The sequence below is a fragment of the Blennius ocellaris genome, assembly GCF_963422515.1.
Source record: "Blennius ocellaris genome assembly, chromosome: 2".
Classification (NCBI taxonomy): Eukaryota; Metazoa; Chordata; class Actinopteri; order Blenniiformes; family Blenniidae; genus Blennius; species Blennius ocellaris.
In genome coordinates this window covers 11,332,190-11,354,254 of record NC_137651.1, presented here as the reverse complement: position 1 = coordinate 11,354,254, position 22,065 = coordinate 11,332,190, and the positions used below count along the sequence as shown (strand labels likewise).

General features: G+C 42.7%; 1 protein-coding gene across 1 annotated transcript in view; it reads right to left on the bottom strand.

Annotated features, from left to right (window-relative positions):
• map3k10 (mitogen-activated protein kinase kinase kinase 10) overlaps positions 1-22,065 on the bottom strand; it is a gene marked incomplete at its 5' end in the record, with an annotated part of 31,919 nt that overhangs the window by 5,137 nt on the left and 4,717 nt on the right. Inside the window, 4 exons of the mRNA XM_080504479.1 lie at positions 965-1,211; positions 1,289-1,464; positions 3,290-3,438; positions 4,681-4,861. Of these exons, the coding sequence (XP_080360605.1) occupies positions 965-1,211; positions 1,289-1,464; positions 3,290-3,438; positions 4,681-4,861 (753 nt within the window). The remainder of the gene's footprint in view (positions 1-964; positions 1,212-1,288; positions 1,465-3,289; positions 3,439-4,680; positions 4,862-22,065) is intronic.

The window sequence follows — 22,065 nt, the reverse complement described above, 5'->3', positions numbered from 1 at the left end:
GTGGTGACTCCTGCAAAAATTAGCTAGCAGCCGAATAGATGTGTCTATTTATCACGTTTTCTTTTGTCTTTTAGGAGACACTTTTGCTGAAGGCACCCAGGAGCAATTAAATTCATTTAATTAATTAAATGTGTTTAAAATGGGCTTTTATTTTTATTTGGCATTATTATTTTGTTAGTTCATAGTTACATTACCCTGTGATTTGAGTTTGGTGTTGTTTGTTGTCTCTTTTATTGTGTAATGTTTGTTCTTTGAACATGCAAATATAAAATACTATTCACAAATTGGCTTTTCAACATGAGTGGAAAATGTTTTTGTGTCTTCGATGGTCTAAAGAAGCACAACGTTTTGGATTGTTGTTAAGTCACAGTGATGAATTAATCTCTGTAGATTTTAGGAAATGTGAGCTTTTGAAAGGAAACACCTGTTGGATCCTGTGTTGTCTTGGAGTCTTGAGTCGTAAGCACTTTCAATTCACAGATTATTCCAGGTTTGAGTCCTGCTGGGGACTTTTTTTTGGCGTGATTGAAGCTCATTGGTCAGTCTAACATCATCTGTAAGTGTAAATCGGAGGCTTCTCTGTGTTTGGACTGTGGTTATCTGGCAACCTGTGAGGTACCACGCCTTCGCCCACAGTCCCCAGCAGCCCTAAGTTAATCAAAGCAGTGTAGAAGAGGAATTCTGAACAATTAGTCCAATTATGGGCACCGATGAGCAAAAGCAATCTTTTTACAAAACCTTTATCAAATGTTTTTCCGGCTTTACGCTACAGATGTACATTATCTATGTTGTTTAGTCTGCTCAGCAGTTTATGTCCCAATTTCCAACCTGGTCAAATTTGCTATGGAACAGAAACATCAAACCTGGAGCTCTGCCAGCTTTGTGCACTTGATTCAGGTCATTTTTTTTGTTTGTTTTGTTTTGGTTTTTTTTTAGCTTTAATACAGTTCCTCTTTCTACCCACCAGAGGGCAGACTAATGCAGTTGCTGTCTCTGCCCAGCTTCAGCAGTCTGCTCTTCTTGAAGTGGCCCTTCCTCTTCTTCACGCTGGGCTTCTCCTGGTACATCTGGTGGATGATGATGTTCAGCTCCCGCTCCACGATGTCAATCTCCCTCTCAGCGAGCTCCTGCTCCCTCCTCTTCAGCTGCTCCTCCTGCTCCCGCTGCTCCTCGGCCGCCCGGGCCAGCGCCTCCTCCCAGGACCTCAGCTCCTGCAGACGGACAAGGGAATGACGTCTACACCTGGACTATCAATGGCCTTGATAACCCGATTGCACTTTTCCCTCACCTTCTCTTTGGCCCTGAGTTCGTCAAACATCTGCTGGATCTCCAGCCTCCAGTCTTCCTGCAGAGAGTGAAAAGACTCCAGAGGCATCTGGAACATGGACGACTGCTCGATGGACAGCAGCCGTCTCAGGATGCTGGTGAACGACGGTCTGCTGTGGGGGTTCGGGCTCCAGCACTCTGAGGGATGACAAGGAGAAGGGTCAGAAACGAAAGCACTGAAGGTGTGCATCAATCACATCTCCATGACCCTGTCGCGTGTTCTTTTGGTTTTCCTTCTTTGCCCCACTTTTAATAGTGACCATGACCAGAGCAGAATCCCTGAGAATATCTGATGACGTCCTGACCCGGTCCTCTGGGGTTTACTAATTGGACTTCGCTCGAATTTTTCCACCTGCTCATTTCTCCTGCCGCTAACATTTTGAGGACAAAAGGCCTGATATATCCCACCAACTAGCATGTGACATGGCAAAGAGAAAATCGGTGTGATTCACGTCACCGGTGGTCATAATGTTGTGGCTGATCTGTGTGAATTCTATGGGCCGCTTCTCTCTTCTTTTAAGCCGACAAATTCAAACATCCAGAGTGCAATGGTGCAAAAACAAATCTCTAAAGTACAAGTTCTGTTCGAAATTGTATTTAAAGATGTAACTGATATTATCACTGGAAAGCATCTTGCTTCTAACTGTGGATTCAAACAGGTGGAAATCCAGCATTCAACCACAAAACATCACCTGTCCTTCTCGTGAAGCTCATCCTCACACATTTAGAAAACCCTTCAACAGTGATCGACGGAGGAGGCCTCAGGTTCGAGTGTATCCAGTTTATACAACTGGGTGATAAATATAATACACAGATGAGGGAACCATGAGTTTGTCTCCACTGGCAGTCAAGACAGCTACAGGAGACGTGAAGTGGAGCAGGATGGGACGGCATATGGCGTCTGTCGGCAGCCAAGCGCTGACCGACTGTGTCGCAGAAACATGTTGCACACCTACAATAATGTGCTGAGCCACAAACCGATGAGCCGCGTCGCTCAGACAAGTGAAGCATGATCACACTCTGCGGGAACAGCCCCGACAGAGGGCAGACTAAAACGCTGCGCCAGCTGTAGAGAGCAACGTCTGCTTATGGGGCTCACTGAATTAGCATAATGAAATGTATGAGGATGGAGTTGGAGGAAGAGGAGATGAAAGTGAGCTGATGACAGGAGTAAACAGAGAGAGGAGAGCAGCGCGGGATGACAAAGGGGAGATTAACGGATGAACATGGATAAGATGAAGTGTGTGTGTATGTGTGTGTGTGTGTGTGTGTGTGTGTGTGTGTGTGTGTGTGTGTGTGTGTGTGTGTGTGTGTGTGTGTGTGTGTGTGTGTGTGTGTGTGTGTGTGTGTGTGTGTGTGTGTGTGTGTGTGTGTGTGTGTTGTGGAGGGGGGGGCAGGAAATGAGCTTCAGGAGCATGGCGAGAGGGAAGAGGAGGGAAGTTTGCTGCTCCGCACAAGCAGTTTGAGAATCAGTTGCTTTTCCATGTATTGAATCCAGCCTGCAGCTTTACACAGCCACATATCCGAAGACCAGAAAAGGTTCAAATGTGTTTGAGATCAGCACGGTAGGGCAATTTGGACACGTGTCAAATGTGTGTTTGAGCAGAGATCACCTGGACTGTGAAAGAGGAGTCGGTTAATACCCTAGATCATTGGCCAGGTTTAAAGGAGACATTGTGGCCCAGGGGAGCTCCAGACACAAGGCAGCACGAGCATGGAAATAAAGAAGTAACTAAAAACTAGTGTCTGAATGCAGTTACTAGTTGCTGCTTTTAAAAGAGCTATAACCAGGTAGTTGGCAAAGTAAGACACAAATTACTCATCAACCACAAACGATCTCAAAGTAATTGTGGTGGGAGGGAAGTTAGACCACTTGCAGTGAAGCTTATGTTACATAATGGCTGCAGACAGGAACACAGACTTTGAGTTACTGGACGTGAATGCCAGTAAGTGGCCCGCTTACCTCCCAGCAGGTGGGCAAAAGGCTCCGGGCAGGTGGAGGGGACAGGAAGCGTTAGCTTGTTCACGGCAACACCGTAAGCTACGGCCAGAGCGTCGATCTCCCGGTAAGGAACCTCTCCGGTCAGCAGCTCCCAGAGCAACACACCAAAACTGTGATGAGAGACGATCACATAAAAAAAAATACAAAAATAAACATCTGCAGTGAAAAAAGTATATATAATGTATTATATTATTTATTCTATTTTGATTTAAATACATACAAATGTTTTTTACATCAATGTTTAACATCAGTTTTACCTTTCTTTTATCATTACATTATTTCATCTTGCTTAATTATCTTCTGAGTTCTATTATTTACAACAACCAGTGTTAGTATGCTTTATAAAAAAAAGGTTTTTTTTCATCCACGTATTCACTGCTTCCTTGAACCTCCGTGTTCTGTTCTGCCAACACAATTTCCATCTTCTGTGGAGCATTTTAAAATCTGCCAACATCCATGAAATGTACTGAGCAAATTAAATTTAACTAATTTGTTTGTTTAACCTACTGAAGATCAGATGGGAAATGCGAACGTCAACATGCTCTCGCTAAGTTGTTTTAGCTAAGCCACCATCCCTGGATGGTGAGGGTGAGGTTTAGGTTTTAATTTAGCGTCCAGCGTGTTGTTGTCCGGCCAGATGGACAATCAGCCTGACTATTATCACCCACCATGATCGCAAGATAACAAGGGTGTCAAACTCGTTCTCGCTCATTGGCCACATGCAGCTCAGTTTTTACTTTTTAACAGGGCAAAAAATGGCAAAAATGGCAAAATATCGAGTGCAAAAAAAAGTACAAAATGATAAAAAGCGATGTTTCTTTTTCACTAACATATCATAACCATTCTTCAGTTAAAGTATTTTCAATCTGAAATTCTACACACGATAGTGGGTCTCTCCTATCTCCCGTCTCACGTTGACAAGTTAATGGCGATTACTTGTCCTCAGCATGCAGGTTGAAACAAACTCATCGTCCTTCATGCTGAAGCTATTTTATTAGCAACGAGTAAACAAGCTTTCGCTGCAGCGTTGGCGACGGCGCTGCTATTCTGTACTGGGTCTCAGTGCAGTCTCATGTCCTTCCCCAGTGGACACAATAATAAAATTGTAATACATTTCATGTTTGTACTAGATTGTAAGCAACTCCAGATACGGCCCATGGGCTTGATGTTTAACACCTTTTAAACTAAATCTTTTTGCATTACACTAAGATTATACTTCCGTATCGGCAACCAGTTGTCTAATCAAAAACCTGAAACTGTTTGCACATTTAAAAGAAAATCTCAATCAGACTCTTCATGGAGTCCGTCAAGAGTATCAGCCAGAGGAGCGAGGAAACGCGTGAGCGTCGTACCTCCAAACGTCGCTGCTCTTGGAGAAGAGGGAGAGTTTGATGACCTCCGGGGCCATCCAGGCGTAGGTCCCTGCTGCGCTCATCTTGGTGGTCTGGTGCCACTCCCTGGCCAGCCCGAAATCTGTGATCTTCAGCGTTTTCACGCCCAGGTCGTCCCGCTCCACCGGCTGCAGGATGAGGACTGAGGAAGAGGAGGAGGAGGAAGGCAAAAGGTATTACTAGTAAATAATTTTGTAAACAAAAGTGTTGTTTCAGAAGCGTTTTTTTGTGTTTGTTGTCGTCCAAATGTGTACTGAGACGAATAAGAGAAAGTCAAAGCACAGCTCCAGAGTCATCAATAATTGCATTTCAAATCTTGTCATATGAAGGAAAAAGCACATGCACAGTGCGGAAGCGAGAACTTTCTTTTAATTCTCTGATGCCAAATTGAAATTGCTTGTGTTAATGATGGACAAAGAAGTAAATATTGAAAATACTCGGTGGTTGCAGCAATAAAACGGCATATAAATCTGCATTAATATTTGTCATATACAACCAATCATTAGATAAATAAAAAAGCTTTATAAGAATGTTTAGTGACTTTTTTTAACTGGATGATTTTCAAACAAATATCTCAAACTGTGTTGTCGTTAATATCTGCCCACGCTCAAAAACACCACGTGGAGAGAGGTAACGCAACATGTCCATGTTTGCACTGCAGGTGTGGTTCACGTCATGTGCACCAGAGGTTTGTGCTGTTGAGCTCTGGTCCAGGTGAGGGGGTTTGATTTCTGCACCCGATCGATCGGCCAGCGGTCATTTTAATGCATGCATTGTTCCTGCCAGACCTTCATCTCATCTCATCTCATCTCTCTCTCTCTCTTCCTCTCTCTCTCTCCCTCTCTCATGTAGGACTTCCTCGTTCACTTCCGTGAGAGGGTTGACACTATGGAAATATTTAGAGTGTACACAGTTCATAGCGAGTCAGGTGGGGGAAGGCTCTCTCTCCCACTATCGCTCTGTCTCTCTCCCCTTTATCTGCAGGTTTATGCAAAGGGCGGCGAAACAAGACTACACACACACACAACAGCATCTTTGTTTACACACATTTGTCCTCATGTACACACACACACACACACACACACGCACGCAGGCATGCACACAAACCTTTTATGTGGAGAAGGCGTGCCTCTCAGCTCTGTTGACAATGAGGAAGCTTCCTGTACCCACTGTCACAGTCAGACTACACTGAAGGAGTCTCGCTTTAATGTGTGTGTGTGTGTGTGTGTGTGTGTGTGTGTGTGTGTGTGTGTGTGTGTGTGTGTGTGTGTGTGTGTGTGTGTGTGTGTGTGTGTGTGTGTGTGTGTGTGTGTGTGTGTGTGTGTGTGTGTGTGTGTGTGTGTGTGTGTGTGTGTGTGTGTGTGTGTGTGTGTGAAATAATACACCATAATGTTAAAATTAGGTTGATGTTTCCAGTCTTTTTGCTGGGAACCAGATTTCCCTTCCAAAAAGATGTAAAAAGAAGATTAAGCAAGTTCAATATGTATGATGGGCTGAAAAATGTTTGGCTTTTATTCTCACTTTTTGAGCTTCATCCGGACACATTTCTCAAATAAAGCCTCAAATAAAGATGTGTGGAAAGACAAGTTAGAGTCACACCAGCTACTCTAAAACTTTTTTTACTGGGAAGTTCCAAGTTTGGGAGAATTCAGTTGTTGTTGTTGTTTTTTTTTTTTACTTTTCAGTAGTTGGAACGTTTTTGATTCAATGTTGCTCCAGTTTTGCTGTTGCCTCAGAAATTGAGATTCTCACTTGTTTTCACAGTTGCTCAGTAAAAGTTGGAGACACCTGACGTCGGAGGTTTCAGGTTGTTTTTACAGTTTGTACACACGGTTCTGCAACAGTGTTGAAATGACATTATAAATATGTTGCAATGTTCATTCACTCTATTCATTCTCAGAAAGCACAGGAACATCTCCGCATGACGCATCCGCATTGCTCAGGCTGCAAACTTGTTTTTCAAAGTCAGTGATGACTGGGGTAGGAATTCTTTAGTTCAATGCATCTTGACCACTCAGGTCTCTGTGAGGTCGTGTCGCTCGGCTTCTGTCTGTCTGATTATGCTTGTCCATTTATATTTATATTATTCTAAAAGAACAGCATGAACTGATGAAGCCTTTTGGATAAGGAGCGAGCTGTCGCTTCAGTCAAGTTGACCTGATTCATTCGCCTCCTACCCGACTGATCTATGGCCTCGATTTTCAGAATTTTCATACAGTAAATAAAAAAACTCTACTACTGCTTCCTTTTGCTCATACATTTGTAAAATAGTACTATAATACTGGTTGAAATTGTAGATAAAACAACCAATTTATTGGTGACAAAAGTTGGGAACTCTGAGAGGTACATTAAATTGTTGTTGTAATGATTGTTTTCACTGTTCTCATAATCTCAAATTGAACTTTAATGTTTTATTTTCACGTATTTGCAAGTTCTTGTGAAGCTTCTTGAATGGCCTGGTGTCTGAATGATGCTATTTTATGGCGACTTCCATGGTTACTATACTTTCAGTGGTGACAGTGTATAATAAAACTAAGGGATTATATTTAATAGTACACGTTTGATTTCTGTTTCGGACCCAGTTGAGAAGAAAATGATTGATCTCAAGTGGGTTTATTCAGCAAAAAAAACATTTACACTGTTTTCAGCTATCCAACATGTGAAAAAAAATATGAATATAAATAATTTCCCTTTGAAAGTTAGTGATGAAGAAACCAAAATACAAATGCTGATGTTAAAAAAGAAGCCATACGTGTGGACAATATTTGAGTAAAAACATATTTTCATGTGTGATCATGTGCCTGATTCATAGAGGGGGAAAAGAGCTGCTTGATTAGAAGGCAATGTCAACCTCCAGCCATCACTTCTCTATTCTGATCCTTTGGTTCTGTGAGAGACAGCTGTCTCCTCTGGGGGGGGGTCGTTCTGTCTCTGTGCGATGTAAAAAAAAATCAAGGCCATCGGCGGGTGGGGGGGTTGGGTTAACTTAACGTGTGGTGCGCAGTTTATTCATTACAGATGAATGCCTGACTTAAATATTTTTTCATTTCAAGCACTTTTTTATACTACAATCGTAATATTTGCGTTATCACGCTATGTATTCATGAAACATTATTATACAATGCTTGAGATGTGCCTGTCGGTGTTTGTTCTCATGTTCAGGTCTTATCAGGTGGTCACAGCAGGGGGGGGGGGGGGGGGGGCTCTGATTGGCCAAGATGGGGCTGGTGGACATCACATCATATTCACACCATGACATGCCTGCAAGATCTTGGACAACGTGGGTCATTGGATCATTGCTGCAACCTCAACACAGTAGAGGAGGGCTCTGATTGAATAAAGGGGGGTTGAACAAGAGATTGGAGAATGCGGTTTCTTAAAAAAAAAAAAAAAGAAGTCGCTGCAGCTTTAAAGATGGAGCCAATATGTCTTGTTAAGGCAGGAGAGGGGGAAGTGTTTGCACGCTCACTTGGGTGTGTCGCCTCATATGCAGCCTCTCTCGGTAGAGAGAGAGAGAGAGAGAGAGAGAGAGAGAGAGAGAGAGAGAGAGAGAGAGAGAGAGAGAGAGAGAGAGAGAGAGAGAGAGAGAGAGAGAGAGAGAGAGAGAGAGAGAGAGAGAGAGAGAGAGAGAGAGAGAGAGAGAGAGAGAGAGAGAGAGAGAGAGAGAGACACACACACAGAAACCAAGGAGATGTTGACAGAAACTGAAGGTGTGAGCGAAACAGCACTTCCACCTGCTCCCTTTCCTCGTGATGTAATTACAACATCACTGAGTTGCTGCCTTCACGCCTTGATAAAAATGTCTTCTACCACCTGTACGTACTCGTCCTGCTACAGGTTCACTCCCTCGACCAGCAGTTCATCTGTACGTCGAACACGAAGATCAGCGCGTTTCTGTGTTCAGTTGGCGCACACAAACCTGAAGAGCAACGACGCACAAGTAACAGCCGCCAGGGCATAAAGAAGCATCACAGCACATCAGTGACGCAGAAAAAAGAAAAAAAAAGAAAAAAAGTCCTCAAGGAGAGCGTGGCTTTTACGCAACGCCACGCCAGAGCTGGTGGAAATGTTGTCTCAAAATAGACGACATACAAACAAGAAGAAGTCGGCACACAAAGATGAATTATGGGAAATATTACAGGTCTGGGTGCATCACTGATTCATCACACTACCATGGAATATAAAGAGGGAGTTTATTACTACGGCACGGATTGGTTAGCTGCGTGATCATTTTGTGATTAATCAGCAATAAAAACTGCAGCTCAGCCACTTTCATTAAACTCCCATCTGCTCTGTTTCTCCTGCTCTTTAAGGCCCCAAAACTGTAAAAGACCCACTGGATTCTTCAAACACGTCAACACAGTCAGTAGAACTGTGGCCAGAGCTGCACAGTGACGACAAACCTACAGCACAAACAGCCATGAACGACACGTGAAGCGGTGAAAAAAAGAAAACAAGTGAAATCAAGAATTTCATAAGGCTTATTCATAATATGATCAACCATTGAAAACCATCATGTTTGCCATCTATACAAGGTCTAGAGCGGCCTTATCCAGCCCGTTCCAGTGATGACAGAATGTATTCCCGCCCACATCAGCTCAGACAGGGGTCACCCCCCCTCACGTCTCATTATTGTGCTGCCTTTCCAGTGGTTGTTAGTACTTGCAGCTCGTAACACAACAGTGTGACTGCTGCTACGAGCAGTTGTGTGAAGTGGCGGCCGTGACATTTCTTACACTGTCAAAAACACACAAATAGTTGATTTCAGCCTTTAACAGTTAAGTTTTAACGTTTTCAGCACATTTGTTTCTGGCCTGTGCAAAGGAAACCGAAGAATAAAACCCTAACCCACGCGTAGGGAGAACTTGCAAACTCCCCAGTGTTTGACTGAAACCAAGAGCCTTGCCATGAAAGGGAGCACCCTCATCGCTAAACTACTTGGGTTTTAAATAGCATTTCAACAACATTTGGAGAACTCCATTACAATGGATGGTGGTTCATACACAATGTGCAACATTTTTAATCTTCATCTATGTCCATCCTGAAGCAGAGCAAGTTTTTTTTAGTTCACGATATTTATTTATTTTCATAAGTTTTATAAGCATGAGAACCTTAAGTTAAAGTTAATTCAGTTTCATTCTGCGCTCTTTGGTTGTCCAACATCCAAGGAGAACAAACTGCCAAGCAGCAGAACTCCAGTGGCTCTCTGCTATTTAAAGCTCCGTTATCCTGTAACATCAAACACAAATTTGACAAGACGATGGAGATATACTGCATGAAAATGGAAAACTGTGCTGTTTCCTCAGCTCCCATTAAACATGTTTCCAAACCTATGGCGGCCTCACTCATATTACAGCCATTAGCTCCGAATACGCCCACATTAGATTGTGTAAATTAACAAAGTCGCCCCAGAGCTGTTATGACGGCTTATGGGTCCCTTTAATTACTGCCTTTCTGTGCACATGCTCCATGTTTGTGGTCTTTAGGAGACAACCACAGGGTTTTGGATGACATTAGGGACACGGTGTGAAACTTTAGAGCCGTCATGGCCACGATCCAAAATCTACGATCACAGTGGAGTATTGATCAGCCGTCAGACACACCTGCTGGCTGCCGGGGAGTGAAAAGGGAGCAGCAGCAGGTTTCTGTCCTCCGCGTCTGTTTATTCATCCCTTAATGATCGGACCCTGACCCCAGCCAAGTGTTCAGAAACAACACAGAGCACAAACAGCGTCAGCGAAGTACCTACAGAGTCTTTGACCTCACTAATGACCCTCCAGACCGGTTGGTAAAGTGCAGGAGGCACAAGTGACACATTAGCCAGCAGCCCACGCTGATGTTTCACCATTCAGGAATGCGGAGAGGTTGCATTATAAACACCACAGACACAGAAAGCCAAGTCAGCACGTGATGGCTATTAATGGGGAAAGTACATACCTGTTCATACCAGAGAACAAAGAGAGCAAAGTGCACACCAATTCAGAGATAAGTCACAAATCAGTCACTCAGAAACAAACAAAGGTACATGGAAAGAGTGAACATTTGACATAAATGGAGACTCCAACGTAAACATGGGTTACATTCACCCAGTATCTTTATGTGCACTCTGTTCTTTCAAAACCAACAAATTACTTTAAGGCTTTAATTTCCTTTGGAAATACAATAATGGGTGGTAGCCATTACATCACTGTGAACTAAGCACAATTAGAGAAGGAGGAGCAAAGTAACCCTCAAATTCTCGGGACTTCTCGGTACGCAATGAATTCCATTTATGCAATGAATGAAACGGGACTGGCGACCTGTCCAGGGTGTGGCCTGTCCTCACCTATAGTTCGCTGGGATGGGCTCCAGCTCACTGCAACCCTGGAGGTGGGTAAAGCATTTTAGAACATGGACGGACAAAACTCCACATCTGTAACAAACCGCCTGTCCAGTGACGGCAGCCACTTCAAACACAAAATACCATTTCTAAAATGTGCGCCCTCTTTTCCCTTCATCATAATTCTGTCGGTTCTTGCTGAAGAACACCTTCTAGATTGATGCACACGCCGGTCACAATGGGAACAAGTACACCCGAGCAATTACTCTCAAAAACAATAATGCCTGCAGGGTGACCACATCATTGACTTCACTTACCACTAATAATTACTTCAAAATTCTTAAAAAAAAAAGAAAAGTCCAGTTAAAGGCAGCGAGTGTACTATACGTCAATCCTGATGATATACACCCAGGCAGCTGTTAGGAACCCCTGTCCACCCATGGACATACCTGGGGAAGGAAAACTGATGAAGGCCAGTCAATTCTAATGGCTCAGCCACATAGTGTGACTGCAAGGACAAAAAACTACAATTCCTCAGCTCAATAAAAGCAAAATAATTGTAGGACTTTAATAAAGCACTATAATCAAGAATATGTTTTACCTGTAAATAGTAACACACGAGTTATTTCACCTTGTTTCAGTTCATTCTGAACAAAAACAGCGGCAAAGTTTATTCTGAGCAATCGGCAACCATAACACCACTATCATAAAACGGCGGGGTTCTGTTTTGAAAAGTACTACTTTTAGTCTGGGTTTTTATGGTCGTCTGTTGGATTTTTAGGAGCTCTAGGCAAAGTGGCTTTTTGTCTCTTCGCTGCCTCGCCTTAAATAAACTGTGATGGCAGAGCGGGCAATCAGCTGCTCTCAGAGCCGAGTGTGAGGCGTGGCCTTACCGGCAGTCAGCTGAGAGCCTAATCCTCTGTGATCAGCTGGTTGCACCGCTGCAGGTGGAGCCGACTGCCAGAGCTCAGAGCCACTTTCCTTTTTTCAGAGCGTCTCCGGGTACTTTGAAGTGAAGAAGCATTTGTGGATAAATCTCCACTTTGTTTTTGACTCGAGCCACGAAAATGCAGTCCAAATGAAGGGTTAGGGTTCGGCTCAGGGGTGTCGGGGCGAGACTTTGTTCTTTTTCTTTGGTTTAGTTTGACAACTCTGATTTTACTTGTTTGTATGGAAATGCATCACAGATGAGAGAAACCTCTAAAAAAGGGTAAAAAGACTCTATTACACACACACACACAGTCAACCCTACACACAACTTATAACCAAGACATTTTGAGTACAACTGCAATCGTAATTATAATAAAATTGGCTTCTGGTAAAAATTTAAAAAAAAAAAGAAGAAGAAGAAAAAGAAACAAACAAATTGAAATCTTTCTGATCTTCAAAATGCTCATATTATTTGGAAATTCTATTTTCATGACATATGAGCTTAAATTATTAAAAAAATAAACAAATACAAAATGCTAATAAATAAATAATCGTATGTGTAATACATTTAAAATAGTACACGGAAGTATACATGATCTAATTCAATCACGAGCGAGGTAAACCTTCCTTTTAATTTTAGTTGTAGATGTACCTGTATTTTTGTTCACATATAATCACATTTGTTTGAGAAAGAACAAAACTCGATTTTAGCAGGTGGAGCCTTCTCAGCTAGTTAAAACTGTGTTGTGTCTCAAACGAGAGCTTTGCCTGATGTGCCCAGCTTTACAGGAGCCAGTCTGGTCAAACTCACGAGGAACTTCACCAATGCAAACCCTCAGCGTTCACCCTCATGTCACCGAACACCTCACTACTGGCACAAACAGCTCAACCAGTTAGATTACAGCTTACGTGTGTTGTTTTGGCCAAGATTCACTTTAGACTGCTGTGTTATTAACCTGTTATGGCAACAAGGGCAGCGGTCAATACACTGAGTCTGTGGAGTTGGGAAAAAGGAGGCCGCTGGCCGGCGAACACCCTCATGCCCCTATAGACAAGCATTTTTTTTTTTGTCTGTTTTCATCCCCAGACCAATTTTTCTGAAACTGACTGTACATTAGGATCATGTATATAAAAAATGGATCTCAAGAAAACTCTTATTTGATTTGCCTAATAGTTGTTGTTATTTTCAATATCTTTCACAAGTTGATCCTTGTTTTTCTTGTTCGTGTCTCAATATTGAAACAAGAGTCCTTGAAGCATTTTGTTTTACTGTAATCAGCATTTATCCTGAGACCCTGTCCCTTTCTCCTAACAACCAATCATTGCAAAGCAGAGCTGGAAACATTTCACTTAATTTATTCAGATGCACACGTGCTACTGGTAATTGAGTGAGTGGAATTGTAAACATGAGACTGTGCCTTGTTGTGGTGTTTACTGACACTGTTGTTTATGTCCTCCATAAAAATAAATCAGTGACAATAAATCAACGTACATCGGTAAGCATGAACTACATTTACAAGAAAAAAATAAAAACAAAGCTACCACGTTCAAAAGAAAAGCACAGCGGCCGTATTGCTTCCATCAGATAAACTTTAGAACTTGTCATTAGACCGTGTGCATGTGGTACAAGACCCAGATCTGCCATCAGCTCAATCACAGAAAAACATAATTTTAAAAGACAAAAATAAGTATCTAGAGTAAAATGATCCAAAACAAGTGCTGCTCAAAAATGTCACACTTTCATTATTATTCCAATACTATAAGTATTCTATGAGAATGTTAGTAATTGTTTAACTCAATTATATAGTTTAACTTTTGCGATATATTTAAAATTATAGAAGGGCAGAAATAGTAGGTAGCATGTACTTTAGGACAGCTAACACTTATCCCGATTGTCCCTTTTCACTCAGTTTACATGTTTTTAAACCAGTAAACTCACCAGCAGACCAAACTAATAAACCAACCAAAGCCTCCATCTCCAGCATGTGAGTGTCACTCAGCTGGGGGTTTCTTCAGCATTTTATTGTTTTCACCCTGAATACTCCAGCTGCAAACCTGTCAATCCATGAGTCAAGAACATGGTTTGCTTTTCAATTCATTTTTTATTATTACTTAAGGCACATTATCACAATAAAGGACACAGCAGCTTAATAAAAAAAACACAAGTCATGAAAATGTATTTGGAAACCAAAAGAAATGCAAACTTGCAATAGCAACTATCTAAATATTTCTACACTCCCCACATGCACACAACCATATTCAGACAACTATCAAAAGCAGTTTTAAATAAGCAAATACACCACTTGTGAAGCTAGCACCTTGAAACCAACATATAGATGATATCTCATTTTTGTTTTTTCACAGTTACAAACATATTACAATTATAAAGGTCAAGAAATTCAGGGCACTGAATTGACTGTTTTTGTATTTAATTATACTGAATTGTCTAGTCCTGTCTTGTCTTGTATTGTCTTGTCTTGCATTTAGACAAAATGTGCTTTTCTTAACATTGGATCCTGTATAAAACAGTTGAAAAATTGACAGGAGCACTATCTTTTCTAAAATAGCATCACAGTGGAGCATTAACATTTGACATAATACAAATATGCAGCCTCACAGAGATTTGTGAATGTTTTTTTCCCAAAGAAAAATGTTTGCTGTTTTATTATTCATTAGGACAGCACAATCTTTTGCTATAACCATCATGACTCTTCAGACCAATCACAGTCCAACTTCCTTCGGCTTCATCCTCTTTATTCCACCTCTTCCTCCGCCTCCTTCATGCAGAAACAGGTGTAGCCTGCAGGGTGGGACAGTTGTTTCTGTTTCTGTTCAACTCAGCAAATCAGGTCCATCTAACCCCAAGAGACCCCCCCCCCCCCCCCCCCCGTGATTCCACAGCTCCCCACACCTCCTCCTTTCGCTCCTGCATGCGGAGGGATGCTGGTACTGTAGGTTGAAGTGCCTGACCGCTGGTCCCAGCCATCTGTCTCACACCATCATGGTGACGCATACTGAACTGACCGCCACGGCAGCAGGTCGCCAGGCATCAGCACAGATGAGATGAAGGCCCAGGGGATACTCAGCAGACAGTTCTCCACATCTCCACCTCTGTTTCCGGCTATAGCTGTGATCAAAACCCACCAATAAACCGGTGGAACCCACCACTGCATCTTCATCTCCGTCTATTTCCCCCTCTCGTTCCCACCCCTACCGCCTCCCAGCTGTCTGCTGCGGCAGCTGTCGTCGGGCTGGCTACAATCACAACTCACCAGGGAAAAGAAATGGAGGAGCAGAGGGTGGAGGGAGCCAGGAATCAAAGAGTAAAGTGAGAGCTAGATTGTGTGTATGTAGCTTGGGAGGTGTTGCGTAGTTGTAAGGAGATGAGGAAGCAAGGGGGGGTGCTGGTTTTAAGATGAGAAAGGCGGGGGGGGGATGGGAGACTGAACATGAGAGAGGAAAAAGCATGAGTGGGACCGAAATGGCAAGAGGGAGGAGAGCGCCAGAATTGAGGGCAAAGAAGGAGAATCAGGAGAAAGCAGGAGGAAAAAAAACAAAAAAAAGGAGGAGGGCAGCACAGGAGGGTAAAAAAGAAAAAAAAAAAAAGGACCAGAGACAAAGTGAGATGGAAGGGAAAAAAAAGACACGGGCACTATGGGAAAGACAGAAATAATGAGGGGATGAAAAGATGCGGGCTACTCAAGGTAAAGAGAGATGACTGGAGGGAGAGCTTTTGTCATTCTCCTTGCAGCACATACCAGATGTCTTTGTGTCTCAATGGGTCTCTCCATTTCTCTTTGGCTTTCTCACTCCTTCTGTTCTCTCGACGGGTTTTTAGGCAAAGAGAGACATGAAGCATCTTCGGTTTGCGCATAAAGGGGGAAAGACGTTCAATCACTCTGTTCAATTAAATCAAGGCTGTTTAAATGAAATGCAATGTTTGAAATTCGACTGCATTACGTAAATGCAGCAGATTTAGATAACAAAACTGAATCAAAACCCATTAAACTCAGTCATTCGATAATGCAAAAGCAGTGCTTCACTGTGACCCTGCTGGTAAGACTATTTGTTTCCCAGGAACAAAAAAAAAAAACAACCCACAAAATTTGGGTTAAAAATTAAAATCGAGGCAGAGCCCAGCGAGATGTGCGTCGGATCCCTGGCTCTCATTCCACTTCCCCAGTGCTTTTGATGAGTGCTGTTAGCAAGTATCCTCACATGTCATTGATACCCCAGCTTGGCTCCACTTGTACCACCACCGGCCATCAGGGCTCTAATGCTGAGCCGCACAGTGGCGCAGTTTCACCCTGGAGCCATTCACTTTGTCTCCACACAAACGCAGCTGCCAGATTCGTGTGACCAGGCCACCACTCGCTCTCAGAAGAAGCATGGGGTATTAAATGAGGCAGCTTTCTTGTACTGTACATATCTGTGCATGCGTGCATGCATGTGTGTGTGTGTGTTATGAATGTAGGAAAACTTACAGTGTGAGAATTCACAGACAGATTTGAGCTTTCTTTAGTTTAACTTTTAAAGTAACTCAAGATGTAATGATGACCATCAAATCTCATTTACCTTTCAATTTAGTGTGTTACTGAACAAATTTCAACCTGACTGTGAGTGACTGTTTCACTGATATTGTTCCTTAGATTTATGAACACGTCAAAACTCGTGGGAACAGTGACTTCTATGCTGCGTTCAGTAAAAGCCTCAAAGAAAGGGGCTTCAATCATTCTGTGGAACGGCGTTGCATTGAAGTCAAACACATTGTGCAAAAATACTGTATATAGAAGTGCACAAGTGAAGCAATTGTGCAGAAAATGGAAAACAACAATAACTGTAGTTCAACTGGCTGCATGTTGTACTTTGGGAAACACCCATCATAGCGCCTTAAAGTTGGCACTTCCATGTTGTCACCTCGGTCGTCATGGAAACGTGACACTGAGCCAGTTGGTGCCGCATTGGGAGAAGAGTGGAAAACGAAGGTGTGAACGCAGACCAAATGAACTACAGTATATCAAATTACATTTTGGTTCACAAGCTGTTAAATCACTCTCGGTGTTCACGACACAATATCTTTTGTTATATTTATATCAGTGATCTCACTTCTGATTCAGTCACTGTTAATCAGAATGTAAGATATTAATTGAGAGTGGGAAGTAGAACCAACATGTGTGTGAATGTATAGAAGCAACGTTATAGTCGAAGTCAATGTGGCTCATTTACAAAAATGTGCTATTAAGAGTGTCGTTTTCATATTGGCCTCAAAACCTTGATACCTTCACAGTACTCCCAAACTTTATAGTGACACATTTGAAAGCTACTTACTACCATAAGAGACCTATACCTTTCAAAAAAACTAAACAAACTCCACTTGTCCAGTTGTCAGTGCAATGATTTCTTTTCATGTGGTCGTCTCGGCAATATTAAAATGTGGATACTAATATCTGTGTATGTCAATAAAAACCTAAAGCAGTTTATAACATCTTCTCTCTGTCGGTTGTTGCGTGCAACTCTAATTTGTTAACTATCCCCGTGTCATGGTGATCGATCCCAAGTTTGTCCGGGAATCAACTTGAAGCTTGCAGAAGGACAACACGCCGTTTGCAGTTCAAACTTCTGAAGCAGTGAAAGTAAACGCTAAATAAATCACCATGAGCTGGCGTCGGCTCTTCAGCTGTGCGCTCCGAACACGGCGTGCAGCCCGCCGTCTGCCCAAAGTGCACTTCACATGACTCCGCTGTGAAAGTGGGTGGAGGACCTTGGACTCGGGGGGGGGGGGGGGGGGGGGGAGGACACCCAGCGCCTTCTCTGCGCGGCCCGACTCCCCCTGTGCCAGGCTGCTGGCAAACAACAATGACCCTCTAACAGACGCGTCAACAGCCACCCGACGTACAAGAGCCCAGGAGGGGCCAATGTGAGTGCGAGTGTGTGTTTTACCATATTTACATACACAACTCTGCATCTGTGAGATTTACTGATGGCAAGAAGCCTGTCTGTGTTTAACATAAAGAGACATTTTTCGTCAAGATTTTGTTTATTTTCTATCGCTCTAATGCTATGTTTTAAAGGTCAAGTAACCTTCGAGTGGTATGTCTGTTTATGTAAATTCACTACAGGTCCATCATCAATGATATGTCCATATGAGCAAACATATGTGTGTGACTATTTGGACAAAGATTATTAATGAACATTTAAATCACAGACCACTGAACAGAAGCTGAACATCAGCAATACTGTGGTGTGTTCATAAATGCATGTCTGCTATACTTGCTGTTCCTCAGCTATACTAAAAAAGGGTATAATGTACAGCAACTTGCAGGCTGAGGAGGATATGTGAATGTGTGTCAGTGTTTGGCAGCACCACAGGGAGCCCGAGCTGCAGAGCAGTAACCGCCACTGTTCACTGGCCTCAAATCAACTTTTTTATTGACTGGTGGAGAAAATAATAGCGATGTGTGTTTCCCTGTGTGTGTGTCTGTGTGTGTGTGTGTGTGGGGGGGGGGGGCAAAACATGCACGTGTGTCTGCCTCTGACTTGGTGTCACTGTGCCACCGTCGCTCTTCAGCCGGCTCTCACTCTCTGAGACGGATTGAACATCGACGGGGTTCCTCTTTGACAAATCATCTGTTCGCAGCAAGGCCAAATTCACACACTGCCAGCGAAGTGAACACGGTCCAAAGTCCTTCCAATAATCCTCCCTGTCCAGCTCTCTCTGCCTGCCTGTGCCCTTTTATCAGTCCGTGGGGCCTTCCAAACTTAACTTGCAGAGGGAATCCTCTAACATTCACTCTATCCCTTCAACAACAACAACAACAATTACTCACATATTTCTCCAAGTAACATTTAATAACTTAGAGTGTTATTCACTTCCCTTATCAGTGGTCATAATGTTGTGGCTGACTGGCATATAAACAAAGCAAACAAGACTTTTTAAAAGCAATGCTAAATGTTGGACATTATTCAACAGAAGTCTGTCACGGTAATACGAGAGCATTCAATTTAAGCTACGCTGAAGTGCAGGGCTGGAGGAGGATATTGGGGTCAACCGTACAGACACAGATAGTAAAAAGCTTCAAGTCCACAGTGCACCAAGATTGTTAGCCTTAATCTGTGGCTGTCTCTGAGAGGAAGAAGAATGGTTTGACCTCCTCTCAAACTGGCCCTTTACTGCTCCTGCCTTCATCTCTCCCTCCCCCATCCATCTCTCTATTCCCTTTTCCCAGTTGAGCCTCCAGGGGTTTTCTCTATAGCCAGCGCATTCCTGCTCAGATCCTCCACCCATCCTGCGTCGCCTCCATCCATCTCTCCTCTCCGTCATCCGCGGCCGGCAGTCGCCCCTTCGCTGTCTCCATCTCCCATCCTTTGCCCCGTCCCCCCGCAGTGACTCCTGCCATTGTGAGCCCTGCTCTCGCTCCGTCTTCGGCTGCTGTGTGAGAATGGGGTCATTGTTGCAGTGCGCCAATGAGTCCATAAGTGTGTATTTGTACGTGTGTGTGTGTGTGTGTGTGTGTGTGTGTGTGTGTGTGTGTGTGTGTGTGTGTGTGTGTGTGTGTGTGTGTGTGTGTGTGTGTGTGTGTGTGTGTGTGTGTGTGTGTGTGTGTGTGTGTGTGTGTGTGTGTGTGTGTGTGTGTGTGTGTGTGTGTGTGTGTGTGTGATTGTCGCAGTTCTATGCCCCAGTGCCAGCGTGTCCTGCTGAACGATCATCTTCATGCGAACGCAGCTCACATATATAGTACAACTGCACTGAGCTCACAGATAGAGCATCAGCTCCATAAATATTTGGACACTACGACTGATTTCAGTATTTACACCATCCATAAAGAATTGAAAAAGAATTGCAGAGTGTAGACTTTCAGAATGAAATTGAGAGTTATTTACATTGAAATCAAGTGAAATATATCACAGTTCATGAGGACCAAAAGCATTTGTTCCAGTGGCTGCTCAGTTGTTATTCATTTTCAGACTTTCACTATGATTTTATGAATAAAAAAAGTCTTCTCAAATCTCAGTGAGCCAGGTCTTTAGCCTATTATGTGGCCTATATATTTCTTTTGTAATTTCGCTCACAGTTTTTGATTTCCTCCAGCCCCTGAACATGATTCGAAATAAACAAGTGATGAAGAAATACAAGTAAGGAAAGACCAGACATTTGTGTTTCATGGAAAATATTAGCTCGTTATGAATTTGATTACAGCATTTGAATTGTTTTCTAACAGGGTCAAAACGAGTGAAAAAAGGAGGTGGCACATTTCAAATAAGACCTGAAGGAACAGTTTGCAGCCACCGAGGCTGTTTATGACATGAGCATTTAATGAAACGTTTTAAAGAAAGTCTGCGTATAGATTATGATTAGCAGATACTAAACAATGTCTAAAGATTATGTCATGATATCAAAAAGATATTTCACATAAAAAAGATGGATATACAGTATTTCATATGCCAATGAGAGTCGGACAACCATCCACACAAGCTTTCACAGTTAAAGTCAATTCAGTCACTAGTTCTGTTTTTGGATTGTGAGTAGGAGAGACATGCATGAATTTCACAAAGAATTTCCATGAAGGTATGTTGTTCAAAATTCCAAATAATTTTTCTTACTACAGCTAATAAACTGTTCAAGCTTATACAGTATATCCAGAACCCCCCCCCCCCCCCCCTTTTCCTGGGTGTGTTACTATAGTTAATTATTGCCTGAAAAAGACATGTCTGGACACATTATTCATGCTTTTCACTCTTGAGAGCCATGATGTCCATGATTAACTTCCACACCTCTGGCTAACAAGGCTGACATGATAACAGTATTGCACACCATCATTCCTCACATTGCCAGCTCGCACAAGAGCCACAGTCTCGGCCTGGACTCTGTCTCTCTGAGGGATTAGCAGCCGGCTGGCCACCACTCTAATCCTTTCCTCAACAGACTCACTCTTATACGCACACACACACACACAACCATACACAGAGATCGATACATCCATAAAAACTAAAGAAAATTCCAAAAAGTACAAAAAAGTGCTTCGAGTTAATTTCCCCTAATCTTGTTTTGTGCACATTTGACCGACTGTCTATGAGACGCGGGGCTCCCGCCACTCATATGGATGTTGACTCTGTAAACAAAGCTTCTATTTGAAGCCTCATCAGTCAAAACACCAGCTAATGTCAGCCCCACTGTGACTTTATGGAGTGTGTCAACACCATCAGCCTCTAGATTTACACTTCAGCATCAGAAGACAAATAGTTATGGAGAAGTGTTGCCGTGTAACATTTGAAAGTAAAAAGACAAACGTCAGATATACGTTGAGATATAGCTCAACGGGGAGCATCATATTTATATGAGCGTTGGCTGTAGTGTTGGCCCAGCCTGTCTTTCTGTTGTTGGTAACAGGTGATCACTTCACCTGTATTGTCTTACAGCTGACTCACTGCTTCAGCAGAGCTCATATAAAGTGTCGCTGACCGAGATCATGTAACTTAAACATGGGTCACAACTCAGTGGCAAGAGAATTTTGAAAAAGTGATTCCTAAACTAATGGACAAAACCACCTCAAGTGTGAATTTTCATACTTGTTTTGAGCAGCTCCAATGGCGATTGTGTTTTGAACGACTCGTCCATGTTTTTATAGAAAGGAAGAAGAGCAAAAGCAGATGATTTCAAAATTAAACAATTGGCATTGCATAACTTTTTTTTTTTTTAAATATCAGCTTTTTTTGACGTTGTTACTATGTGTCATTATCAGAAATAGAGCCAGAAGTCCAAATCCAATTGAATTGAATACTGATTATAGGGATTTCTTCCGTGACAACCATGATCAACAATGTTACCTAGTTGAACAACTTCACACAACACACAACACATTTACACAACACACAACCAAGTGCCATATGTGCATTATCTCTTACGATTGCTTTCAATGAAGAGAACAAGATGGTTTTGCAGAAAGCGTTAAACAGCTCAATGAGCTTTAGCCATGCTCACAGTCCAGAAGGGATAAGTGACATTTTACAAAGCTTTATGAATCAGTTCCTGCTGGGACAGATGTCTAAAGATCAGAAATAGAGATATCGTGTTCAGGACTTTGTCAAGAATGTTTTTT